Source organism: Otolemur garnettii, unplaced genomic scaffold, assembly GCF_000181295.1.
Source record: "Otolemur garnettii isolate 467f Iridium unplaced genomic scaffold, OtoGar3 scaffold00049, whole genome shotgun sequence".
Classification (NCBI taxonomy): Eukaryota; Metazoa; Chordata; class Mammalia; order Primates; family Galagidae; genus Otolemur; species Otolemur garnettii.
Window position 1 is genome coordinate 4812266 of NW_003852444.1, and position 13039 is coordinate 4825304.

At 47.4% G+C, this 13039-nt stretch overlaps 2 protein-coding genes across 2 annotated transcripts in view; one reads left to right on the forward strand and one right to left on the reverse strand.

Annotated features, from left to right (window-relative positions):
- The window catches only part of PARP12 (poly(ADP-ribose) polymerase family member 12), a 39596-nt gene extending 33400 nt beyond the window's left edge, over positions 1-6196 (forward strand). Inside the window, exons 9-12 of the mRNA XM_003791571.3 lie at positions 1516-1591; positions 2642-2772; positions 3684-3835; positions 5010-6196. Of these exons, the coding sequence (XP_003791619.1) occupies positions 1516-1591; positions 2642-2772; positions 3684-3835; positions 5010-5335 (685 nt within the window). The 3' untranslated portion in view covers positions 5336-6196. The remainder of the gene's footprint in view (positions 1-1515; positions 1592-2641; positions 2773-3683; positions 3836-5009) is intronic.
- Positions 6197-9303: 3107 nt separating this feature from the next.
- Positions 9304-13039, reverse strand: part of TBXAS1 (thromboxane A synthase 1) — a 160216-nt gene continuing 156480 nt past the window's right edge. Inside the window, exons 12-13 of the mRNA XM_003791652.3 lie at positions 11894-12056; positions 9304-9609 (exon numbers count right to left, since the gene is read on the reverse strand). Coding sequence (XP_003791700.1) covers positions 9535-9609; positions 11894-12056 — 238 coding nt within the window. The 3' untranslated portion in view covers positions 9304-9534. The remainder of the gene's footprint in view (positions 9610-11893; positions 12057-13039) is intronic.

Here is a 13039-nt window from a genome sequence, read left to right on the forward strand (position 1 = left end):
TCTTGGGTTGTAGTATTTTCTCTTGGAACATTGAAGATAATTGTTCCATGGTCTTCTGGTTTCCCTTGTTGCTTTTTGAGAAATTGGGTATTGGTCAACTGGTGCTTCTTTGAAGGTAATTGTTCTTTTTCCTTCTGATTACATTTAAGAGCTTCTGTTTATCTTGGAGTTATGCACTCTTACTCTGGTGTGTGTAGGTAGGGGTTCTTAAATATCTTGCTCGAGATTTTTTTGGGCTTCTTAAAAGTGTGGGTTGATGTGTCTCATTAATTCTTTTTGAAATTTGCCTTTACTCTGTTCTCTCTCTTCTAGAGCTTCACTTAGGCTCTGATCAGATTCTGGGGAGGCCTTCTCACTCTGTTCTCCATGTCTCAACTTCCTTCCCACATTTCCAAATCTGCTTATTGTTCTGGGCCATATTCTGGATAATTTCATTTCACATATCCTTCATCCCACTCATTCTCTCCTCAGGTGGTCTTAACTACTGTAAAGCCTTTCCATTTGACTTTTACTATCAAGGATTGTATTTTTCATTTTGAAAGTTGTATTTGGTTCTTTCCAGGTCTTTTTAGGTTTCCTGCTCCTTGCCTATGTTTGTAAAGTTTGTCTTGTAAAAGACAACATGTTAAAAGAAATAATTTTTTAAACATGGGAACAATAATTGTTTTGTAATCTGATGATTTCAGGATTTTAGATCTTAGTGGGTCTGTTTCTGGCTGATTCTTGCTGGTGGCACCTTGCTTAGTTATTTTTAAACTGTGTCATTTTCCTGGGAAAGTTATCTGTGGGAGTTCTTTGAAGCTTAGGATGAAGGTACATGTCTCATGCCAGCAGAAACAGAAGGTAGATCTATTTAAGAAGAACAGTGCAGTCTGAAACTTAATAGGAGTGATTTGGAATTGTAGTTTCACAGTCCTTGTTCTTAAATCCTTTGAGCCATATGTCTTTTAGAACTACTTTTATTTATTTTTATTCTTAGCAAGATAACATGCCCGTATTACGTGGCACCCTATATTTTAGTACATGAATGTCTCCGCAGTGAAGAATATGCATAGTCACTTTAAGAAGGATAAATTCAACCACAAGTAGCCTCTTACCAATTCAAATTTCTACTGCCAAATGAATTTTGAAATTAATTTTATAGTTTTAAAAAATGTTCTTTTTTGTGTCACTTATACCTCCTTGAGGCTTTTTTTAAAAAAACATCTTTAGAATTCTTAGGATTTTAAAATGTGGATAAAGATTTGTGGCCCTGCGTGAGCTGCTTTAATCATGTGCTACCCTTCTTTGTAATAGTTGGTACACAGGTGAGAAATGGATCTGTCATGACTAATTGTTTGGCCATGTCAGCAAAGATAGTGCTCTCTCCCCTGGTGAATACTGTGTTAAGGTGCTTCCTCACCTGCCTGCTTTTCAAATATGATATGCTAAGACTCAAGACTGGTGATGTCAGCTAGTGGAGACTGCCTATGGTAGGATTGTAGCAATGTCTGTGTTTTTGTTTACATTTTGTAGCAATGTCAAATTTCCAGGCCCAAAGAGCATCCCAGATTATTGGGACCCCTCAGCCCTGCCGGACCCTGGCTTTAAGGTAGGGGACGCATGCTGCCTGGGGATGGAAGGGAGGGTATTCTGTAGAAGTGAATGTATAAACAGATTATGCTCTTTATACTGAGGAAGCCATAAGGCTGGGACTTGAGGGCAGGAGGGCATCAGTGGATGTAGGTTTTGCATGTTTTATTTGGTGGTAGTGGGGTTTAAGGTAAAGTGACCACCCATGAGATAGCTGTGGCTCTTCAGAGAGAGCTTGTATTATAGAAGGGGGAAGACAAGCTGTGGAATTGGCTAGAAAGGGTAGAAATAAGAAGCTTATGTGCTGGGCTTAGCAGATAAATATCAGTTTTATTAAGCAAGAAAAGGAAGAGAAACCAGGGGAGAAAGCTCTGGTCTGACACTGCCCATCTGTGTGGGGTACCTGGACTGATGTCTGGACGGCTGGCCTCTTGCTAATCACTGTGCAAACAGAGTTTTACTCCCTATCCTGGGCGGACTTATCTCATTGAGCTTGTGTGAAGCACAGACAGTAACAATGCAGGCAGGATGTGCTAAGGGCAAGAGGAATTCAGACATGTTTGTTAACACTAACTGCCTGGTCCTGTAGACTAGGTAGTCCAACCTGTGTCTTTGACCTTTCTGGGACACAGAAAAGCAGGGACATCCTGAGGACACCCAGGATACCTGGCTTAAGCATCATGTGTCTGTCTTTAGCACTGGTTTCACAGTAATCAAGAAGAAAGTGATAACAGTTTACAGATAAGTCCTCAACATCATCAACAGGTTCTTGGGAACTGACTTTACATGAAAGGAAGTGCTATGTAACGAAACATATCTTGTTGTGTGGTATAAACAAGAGCTCAGTCCTTGCAGCTGCAGTGCATTGTTTTGCTTAAAGCTGCAGTTTCTAAGAGCCTGTCTCCTATGCTTGGAGACTCACACTGGGGAGAGGGGAACGTACTCAGCACCATCACTTTCTGGGCTTTGGTCCTTCTGTAGTTCTAGGATTTACGAGCAGCCTTGGGAAGGGATTGATCTTTATTCTGCACTTTGACGATAACTTATGAAAAACATTTGCTCCTTGCAGAAGATCACCCTCAGTTCTTCCTCAGAAGAGTATCAGAAGGTTTGGAACCTCTTTAACCGCACACTGCCTTTCTACTTTGTTCAGAAGATTGAGCGAATCCAGAACCTGGCCCTCTGGGAGGTCTACCAGTGGTGCGTGGGTGTTCACGCTTGGTGGGCTGGTAGCTGTGTCCCCTCATACTGGTTAGGAAAACGTGGCTTGGGCCTCCAGGAGAGTCTGAGCAGCAGCCACTGCCCACCCAGGGCTGCCACATGGCAGGTGCTGTGTGTGTACTCACCCATCCTCAGGGTGGTTGGCTGGTGCATCCATTATAAAGATGAGAGCACTGAGGCTTCCCAGAGCTTATCTCTCATTCCTGTTCACAACTTGCAGCAAAGCCGGTACTCTCACCCATTCTGCCTCCCTGAACACCATGGGGATGGGGCTGCACAGCCCACCCATGCCCTCAGCCCTGGGAACATAGGCTGTAGCTGGAGAGCAGGGGCCTCTGTATTGTATATGAGGACTGTCATGTCTTGGGGTACCCAGGCACTTGTTTGTATGGGGAGGCAACCCACATCAGGTCACCATGATAGGCTGGGGGGTCCTACTAATTTATCCCCATGTGGGGTGGGGATGGTGTCATCTGCACTCTGTGCATAGTGATGAAGTCAGGGTAGCGGCAGAGAGGAGGAGGATGGCCCCACCAACTAGCAGCTTTGCCATGCTCCTCCAGCTTCCTAGGCTTAGCTCCCCCCAGGATTAAGTGGGGAGATGAGTTGCACCCACTTTCCAATGGCTCTCTGCTTTTGGAGTCCAAGGAACCACTGGAGGCCCAGAGCTGTGAGGCAGGACTTTCACTGGTACTGTACCATGCCCCACCTTCTTCCCTATTCCCTGGCCCGTGGCTAGAGCCTCATGGGCCTGGCCAGGGCAGCCCATGGCCTGCATGCCCTGGTCTCAGGACACTTCTGGCACTTTGGCATAATGTAGTTTCTTGGGTCAGGTCTGCTATATTTGGTAGCTTACCCCTCTGCCCTCAACACCTGTTCTGTGATTCTAGGCAAAAAGGCCAGATGCAGAAGCAAAATGGAGGGAAGGTAGTAGATGAGAGGCAGCTGTTCCATGGTACCAGTGCCAGCTTCGTGGATGCCATCTGCCAGCAGAACTTTGACTGGAGGGTCTGTGGTCTTCATGGTACTTCCTATGGCAAGGGTAAGGCAAAACTGACCTTCAGCAGCAGAACCCCATGTTCCTCGCCCTGGGCCTGGGAAGCTATTTGAAGTAGACCAATCTGGGAGAGGGCAAGGTGGGCCTGCTTGAGCTGAGAGCAGGGTCTGACTCAGTGAGTGGTGGCGCCTGGCCCTCTAGGGATGCTTGCTGGCCACACCTTGCCCTGACTGCTCTGTGTGCGTGCAGGAGCTCAGCTCTAGATGTGGGCAGGGTAGGCCTGCCTGGGCTTTGGGGTATTGCCTCCTGTGGGGCAGAGGCCCTGGGAGTGGTGACAGTTGGGAGAGGAGGTGGAACACCTTCACAGCCCTGGGCTGTGCTTTCATGATCTCCTTAGAATAGACACCTAAAAACCTCTGAGACACTCAGACATGTACTCTAATCTGAGTATCTGAAAGTTTTTCTGTCTTAGTTTTAACCTTTATCTGAAAATAATTTCAAACTCAGATGAAATTTATAAGAATATAGAAAAACTTTTATATAAATTTTACCTAGATTCATAAGTTTTAACATTTTGCTACTCCTCTCTTTTTCTTCTTTTTTTTTTTCCTGAACCATTTGCAAGTAGGTAGCACATATCATCCCCCTTCACTCTAATGCAACCTAAGAAAAGGGGTGTTGTCATCTTCTGTAACCACAATATGGTCACCAGGTTTAGGAATTGTGCTAGCCTGCAGCCCGTTTTCCAGCTCATCACTCCCCTATCTGTGTTAGTCTGGTGTAGTGAGAGCCTGGGGTAGAGGTGGGCAGCACTGGGGTAGTTTTATGACCCTGAATGCATGGGTGGCAGCTTCCAGCTCAGGTTCCCATTTGACAAGACTCGTGACATCAGGCTGCTGGTGTCTTAAGGGTGGTTCCACATGTGGGGTCTTGAGGTTGGGTAGGGCAGCTTTGTTTTATAGCTTAGGAAACTGAGGTTCAAAGGGTACGGTAGCAACATGCCCAGAGCCCGTTAGGTTTGGTGTGACGGATTAGGAACTTGAAAGGAGTTTTCTGTTTGGTGACTCCTTCACGAGGAAGGATGGAAAAAGGAGAGGGAGAATGGGAAATTTGGTGATGGAAGAGCAGAGGCCAGTGGCATGTGCATTGCCTGGACACTGTTCTCCCCTTCTCAGCTGACCCCCTAGATGCTCAGCTGAGCTCGTGCGTGTCATTTCAGGGAGCTACTTTGCCCGTGATGCTGCATATTCTCACCACTACAGCAAATCTGACACACACTCCCACATGATGTTCCTGGCACGGGTACTGGTGGGTGAATTCGTCAGGGGCAGTGCCTCCTTTGTCCGCCCTCCTGCCAAGGAAGGCCAGAGCAACATCTTCTATGACAGCTGCGTGAACAGTGTGTCTGACCCCTCCATCTTCGTAGTCTTCGAGAAGCACCAGGTCTACCCAGAGTACCTCATCCAGTACACCACCTCCACCAAGCCCTCGCCTGGGCCTTCTGTCCTGCTTGCCCTGGGCTCCTTGTTTGGCAGCCGCCAATGAGGGGTGTACCAAATCTTAGGCCTTCCGGGCTGATCTTCCCTGAAACAGCTAAATAGCCTATGGGATTAGATTTTTTTTTCTTTCTTTCTTTTTTTTTTTTTTACAAAAAATCTTTTAATGAACTGTTTGTTAAATGTTGACTTCTCAATGAAGTTACAGTCTTAATCTCTGATAATGGTTTCATTTTTAGTCACTTTTGGGCTTGCTGGTGGGCTAACTGGTAGTGATTGTTAGGTGAGTCCACTTTTGCTTTTTAATAATGTGTTAAAGTTTTATTTTTTACTCTCTTTGTTGACTTTGCTGCTTACTGGCACCAGGCACAGTATTTCTAGACACGGTTTTATGGATTTGTTTTAATGTTTTAAGAATTTTCATCTCTGCAAAGACTCAGTTTTTCAGGGTGTCATGGCATCTGTTTTAATTTTTGTCAGGATGACTCAGTAGCTATTTGTTCACAGCCCTAGGGTGGGCCTAGAGCTGCACAGTTACTTCTTCCTGTGGCTCAGGCATGACCCAGGCAGCTCTGCGGCTGCTACTCCTGGTTGCTGTGTTTTGCGTTGTCAGAACAGGTGGCTAATGTTTGGTGCCATTGAGTCCCTACTGGCTCCCCTGGTCCTGGTGGGGGTCAGCCATCACTCAGAAGGAGCAGATCTATCCTGGCAGGTGATGTGGGTTAGTAGCTCCCCTCAAGGACCCCTCAAGACTTGGTCCATGAGTGCCCATAGCCACATCTCCTAAGGTTTAGAACCTAAACACACTGGACATGCACCTATTGTGGGTTTTAACATCCCTGTGAGATTGAATACTTGTGCTGCAAATGTCACAAAGAGTATGGAAATAAAAGAATATTTATCTAAAGTAGATGAAGACTGAAGCTCATTCTTTACTATTTATTGAATATCTGCTGGGTACCAGGCATTTTTCTGTATGCCAGGGATTATCTTCGTTTGAGCTGCTATAATAGAATACCATAGTCTGGGGTGGCTTACAAACAGCAAGTTTTTATTTCTCACAGTTCTGGAGGCTGGGAAGTCCAAGGTCCTGCATCCTCATAGGTTCAGTGTCTGCTAATTTGTAAACTCACATGGTAAAAGGGGTGAGAGGTCTCTCTGGGGCCTCTTTTTTAAGGGCACTGATGCCGTCCATGAGGTTCTGCCCTTGTTATCTAATCACCTTTCAAAAGAATTATCTACTTAAAGATAATATTTAAACGAGTTTAGGAGGACTTAAACATACAGACCACAGCAGGGTATAGCAGCTGATGCCACTGGCCTCAGTAGGGCTGTGTGTGGTCCAGCTAGCAGAAGGCTGGCAGGGTGGCTCCCTGTCACCAGGCCATCTGTCCCTGAGGTCCAGTCCTTAGGTGTGGGCTGCCCTCCTTACCAATGCCCACTTGGCTTCCTGGTGGATGCATCTGCTGGTGACTTACTGCCTTTACTTCAATTGGTTTGTTCTGTAGTTCTCAGATCTAGGACTGTTTTATGAGTTTTTCTACTTTGGAGGGATCTGAAACCTTACACAGACAAGTGCTGTCAGGCCAGAGGAGAGTGAGTTAAAAAACTGGATGAATGAAGAAGCAACAATACAATCTTACCCATCAGCAGGGCCAGCCTCAGGGTTGAAATGTGGTATGATTTTTGGAACCCCTTCAAATTTTCCCCATGGCCTAACCAATCTTTCCATTTCATTCATTGCTTTTTTTGTTTTGTTTTTAAAGAGAGTCTCACTCTGTCTATTAGACTGGAGTGTAGAGTGTGATCCTCTGACTTGGGCTCCAGCAATTCTCCTGTCTTAGCTTATCTAACTGCTGGGACTACAGGTGAGTGCCACCATGTCCTCCTAATTTTTGTATTTTTTAGAGCAATAGGGGTCTCCTTATGTTGCCCAACTGGTCTCGAACTTCTGGCCTCAAAGACCCTCCTACCTTGGCCTCCCAGAATACAGGAATGATAGGCCTGAGCCACCCTGCCTGGCCTCATTCATTGCTTTTGACTCAGCCATTGATCCTGCAGCAGTGTAGTTCGTTGAGGGCGTAGGGGTGTCAGAGAGAAGCATTGGCTTGGATGTGTGCCTGTTATTAAAGTCTTTTTTTTTTTTTTTTTTTTTTTGGTATGAAAGGTCTTTATTGGGGGAGGGGAGGCTGCAGAGCAGCACCAACGAGGAGAGAAAAAAAAAAAAAGAGATGAGGAGAGAGTGGAGAAGAGAAGAGAGAGAGGGAGAGTAGAGAATAGTGAGGTGGGAGAGGGGAAAAAGAGCTTAAAGTCTTAACTGTAGGTTAACTGACCCTGTGATTTTTAACCATCTGGCTGCTAGGAGCTGAGGAATCATGAGAAGTAAGAATCATGTGAGCATGTATGGGAAGAATAACCAGAAAAATCAGGTGGGAGGTGATAAAATGCTCCAGAAAAGTTCAATGAGCTATAAGGATGGCAGTGACCGCTGCTCCATGGTCACTGGTCACTTGGTGAACCTTGAGAAAACAAGTGAGAAAGAACAACTACCTGGGCAGTGCTAGGGAAGGATGGGACCCATGTGGCCAGGTTGCTTGATGGAGTGGCATGGAAGCTGCTCCTGTGGGCACAGGATAGGGGAGGGTATTGTAAAGGGAAGGAGTTACAGTGACCGTAAGTCTCATGACGTTTGGTGCAAAGTGGTGGTGGGGGAGGGGGTCCAGAGAAGGTGTGTGTGTAGGCAATTGACCATGAGTATCTGTGAGGACCTAGCTGGGATCTAGGCAGTGCAGTTCCTACTATTTCCTGCCCTGTGTTGGCTGGTGTGGGGTATGAACAGTGGGATTTACACAGAGGTGTGGATTGGTGGGTTCAGACAGGCAAAGTGCTGGGAGTCCAGTAGGGCTATAGGCTGAAGATGGTAACCACGTGGGCAGGGAATGTGAGGGGAGCCAGGACTATGCTCCCAGCAAGGAGCTAAGGGCTTAAGTGGGCCCATCTGTAGGCTAAGGTTCTACAGTGGCCACAGAGAGGACAGGATTGGGGGCCAAGCAGGGCAGCCAGGGAGTCAGACAGGTCTCCAGGAGCAGATGGTTTTTGTTTTTTGTTTTTTTTCAGTGAGTGAGCCCAGGGCCAGGCATCACAGAGGTACCGGGTTATAGAGAATAGCAGGTGGTGGCATCCAGGGCATGGAGAGGGCTGAGTGACAGTCCTGGACCTCTGAGCGGATGGGTGATCGAGACATAGTGGCTCCTGGGCCTGGCACAGTGCTGGGAGTGAGGCTGCCTCCTCCCTCTGGAGAGGTCAGAAAGGGAGAGGAGGGGCCCTGCCGGGAAGGCTACTGGGGAAGCCTTGGGCTAAAGTGGGGTTGGGGGGGGGACCAAACAGGTAGGGCAGCCCCCACAGCAGTGACCATAGCCAACATTTTCTAAAGGTGCAGTGTCAGCACTTGGGTGTCCCACAAAGGGCTTAAAGATTCTGACTGAGATTTTCTGCATGTAACATTTAACCCCTTAAAGTTGCTCAGAGGTCAAAGAACAGAGGCTGCCCTAGGCTAGCCTCCCTGTTTCACAGAGAAGAAAGTGAGGCACAGGAGATGGAGGTGGAAAGTCCTACCTCAACCACACAGCTGTTGGTGGCAGATCTAGTTTGCAAGTGCTCAGCCATGCAATAATTACTTTTACTAAAATTCACCTCTCTTTGATCAAAGTTAAGAAAAGTTACAGCGCTCCTTCAGAGAAAGAGAACATTTCAACTTCAGCCTATATAATTTTTCTGCCTATTGAAACTTACCATAAACTTGTTACTAACTTACCTAGGAAAATCAAATATAATAAAGTTTTGAAAACACTTCTGAGTTTGAACTTCAGATGAATGTCATTCTCTTAAGACAGTGCACAAGAAACTGAAAAAGCCACCAACTGGGGCCATCCGGACAGGCTTACCTGAGTGTCCTCATGTCCCTTGCACTATAGAGTCCTTCCAACCTGAGGCAAAAACTTCCTTTAAAATCCCATGTTTGTGGTAATGTCACAACTAAGTGCAACCAAAGTTTATTTAGCATTTAGGAAATGTTAACATAAATAACCTTTTTAATACTTGCATGCCAGGTATTCTTTTAATCACTTTGGTGACTTCTTTTCCCCCAAATCTCAATTTCCATGTCAGGGTTCTTTGGAACTGGAGATAACACTGACTCACAAGTATCACAGTCACAAGATGCCTCTCCCTCCCCGGCAGTATTCTGAGTCAGCGGGGCACGATCTTGACATAGACACCGTTTTTTGGACCTAGGGCAGATTTGGATTCTAGTTGCAGCGGCACCTAAAATAGAAGAAATTAAAATATGTGTCTAAGTTAACCTTATCTATGCTCCAGAACTGGGCCTGAGACAGGCTTGTGGAAATTTGGCTATGAACTAAAGGATGGCCAGGCTAGGAGTGAGCAAGGAACTGCCTCCAATTGGACAGTTACTGGAAAAACCAACGAAGCTACCTTCTGGGGACTGACATGAAGCACATTGTTAATGAGTAACATTAACACCCCCTTTCCCATGTTAGTGAAATGCCCAGGCCAAGAGTGTGTTTTGTCCTGCATTTATCCACCTGGTGAGGCTGGGTAAGAGGTAGCATCTCACCCTGCAAATGAAGAATGGAGGTTCAAGAAGGCCATGTAACTTGTCCACGGTCACACAACTGGCATGGAGAGCAAAGCCCTCAATTCTGACTTTCAACCACTCTAACCCTCCTTGCTGTTCCCTCCTCACCCAGCTTCCCGGTGCTAGCCCCGTAACTAAGAAGAGTGAGTTGGTGCAGTTGCTCACGAATACTATGGTCTGGCCTTGCTGATGTCCAGAAAACTTTCCCATGTCCAACTTCAAAGGCAGAGTTGAGGGCAGACTGGGGGCTTCGAAGAAAAGCCAAAGACTCAAGAAGCTGGGTTTCCCCTGGAGCTGTGTGTAAAATGATGATTCCCCAGTTGATGTGAACCCTTCACTGCAAAGAATCTCCAGAGCCTTAATGTGGGAGCTTGCAGGCTGTTTTGGATGCCTTTGAGGGTTGTGGGACAAGAGGTGAGTTAAAATGCCCAAGAAATAAGAAGGTATAGACCTATGCCTTGAAAGCTTGCACTGTGGTCAGTGCAAATCAGAGACCGAGTTTTTTTCTTTGATTTGATTATAATTAAAATGTGAATATCCACAAGTGGCTAATTCCAGATGAATTTGAAATACTACAGAAGTTCAGAAAAGGAGAGGTCAGTCTGGGCTGGCACAGTCAAGGGAGGGCTTCTTGGAGGAACTTGCCTACAGTGGTCCAACTGGGGGTAGTTCCTTCCTCATTCCTAACCTGGCCATCCATTAGTTCACAGCCTAATCTCCACAAGCCTGCCTCAGGCCCAGTTCTGAGCTAGGAATTGGAGATGTGTGAGTGGGGCCAAAGAAGCTCATAGAGCGTGGGATTAGACAGGAGGCTGGAGGACATCCCACGTGGATATCTGCAGCCTGAGCAGATTTGGAGGCTGAGGAACTCTCCAGGAGTGGGAAGTTAGGGTGGGGAACTTAGAGTGGGCTCAGCCCCGACTGGAATTCTGAATGATTTCTTCCTGGACCCAGCAGGCCCAGGGACACATGGCTGGGTCCTGAGCTGGGGAGTGCCAGTTATAAGCAGCATTTGGGACACTGGTCTGACTGCTGCACCATATGTCCCCTCCTATCAAGGGGAAATGAGACCAACCCCCAGATGAAGTCCTAAGACATGAAATACCAGAGAGGCAGTCTCCTTTCTCTGCTACCTGCTCTCTCTTGCTGTGGCTTTGTGCTGCCAACTCCCCCCCCCCCCCCCGTGGACATTTTCACTTGCATTCACCCAATTGTTCTGTTCCCCAATCAAGCTCATTATTCTTCCAGGACCAACAGCTAGTCCCAGTTTCTCTGTCAGAGGCACTGCCAATCTCTGAATCTAGAGTTGTCACTCTCTGTCACTGTGTCCTTATCATCTGTCTCCTCAGGCCCTCCTGTCCAGCTGTGCAGCTGTACAGGTGGCTACCTGAGGTGGGACCCAGATGACATTGTGTGGAGAGGCAGCAGGATGTAGAGGGAAGCAGGAGGGCTTGGGAGTGAGCAAGATCTGGATGAGAATACCATTTCTACACCCTCTGGCTTTTCATCCATTTGTTCATTAACATTTGTTGAATGAATGAGTGAGCACCTGGAACATGCCTGGCACTAAGGTAGATGCTGGAGGGTCCCACAGGACATATGTCAGGCTGTGTCCCCACCCTCACAGAGGCTGCAGTCCAGCTGTGTGACCTCAGGCAAGTTACTTAACCTCTTTGAACTTTGGTTCCCAACTGAAGAATGGGAATATTAATGCCCTCTACACGATTGCTGTAAGCAAGCCCCCTGGTGTGCCAGACACTTACCTGAGCACATGGGTAACTCACCTAACTCTCACACTACATTAACAGGTGCGGGGTGTTGTTACTATTACCATCACTCTTTTACAGATCAATAAACTGAGGACTTAGCTCACTCAAGTTCACTGCAGAGCCCCATGCCACCCCAGGCTGGCCCAGTAACCACCCCTTGCCCCAGAGCACTGGGCCTCACCTGAGTCTTGGGGCAGACCTGGAACCGGAACTTGCTCAGGATGTGGAGCAGTGTCAGCTTGACCTCCAGCAGCCCCAGCCGCACCCCGAGGCAGCTCCGGGGCCCAGCCCCGAAGGGCAGGTACGTGAAAGGCTGCCGCTGCTGCTGTGCCTCATCCGTGAACCTGAAGGTGCAAGTGGTCAGGGCTGGCCCAGGACACCTATTCCCTTCCCTCTGCAGCTTCATCTGACACTTTCCTCCAGGAAGGTGTAGCCCCTTGGTGAAATCCCCACTCTCAATGCTGTCTTGCATAGCCCCAGGCACTGCTGGATTCAGAGAATCACTGGACTGTCAACAACGCCCTCCTGCCTCTCCTTGTGAGGGCATGGTGATCACAGCCCTCACTAGGGCCAGGGCCACCTGGCTACACCCCTTCTCATCCAGAAGAAGATCCAGCCATTGCCGCAAACTTCCTAAGCACAGTCCCAGGCACCTTGGCACCTACCATCCCTCCCTGGGGGCTGTGTCCTGTTATTTCCCCCCAGTGTCTCTCAAAACACACTGGCAGCCACCACCTGGAAGCTGCAGCATTTTGAGGGATGGAGGCCTTTCCTCAGAGCTGCTAAGTCTGTTACCAAATTGCAGCATTTGCCTGTCACATGTGCTCAGGGGACACTCTTACTACCACTGTACTTCACTGTGCCTGTGGCTGCCATATTTACAGGAGCAGCTGGCAAGGGAATACTAATCACCTAGACTCCCTCTGCCCACATTTTCCCAGTGACTGGGCTATAGAGTAGGGACGGGTTCAGTTGGAGCTATTAAAGGTGCAAGAACCACTGCTGCCTGTCCAGCCCTGCCTTTGTCAGATCACACAGGGAAGGGACATTGACCCGTTCTGATGAGAACTGGGACAGGGGATGCCTGCTCAGGCATTTCCAATCCAAAATCTTAGAAATGAAATTTGACAAGGACTAAATCTGTGGAGGTGATAGGAAGGTCTACTACGAGATCTCATAAATTTAGAGTGCTGGAGAAATTTAGCTGATACTACTGTTTTGGCAAAGCTGCCAATTTTTCTTTTCTTTTTTTTCGTTCCACACTGTTGCCCAGGCTAGAGTGCTATGGCATCAGGCTAGCTCAACAGTAATCTTAGACTCATGGGTT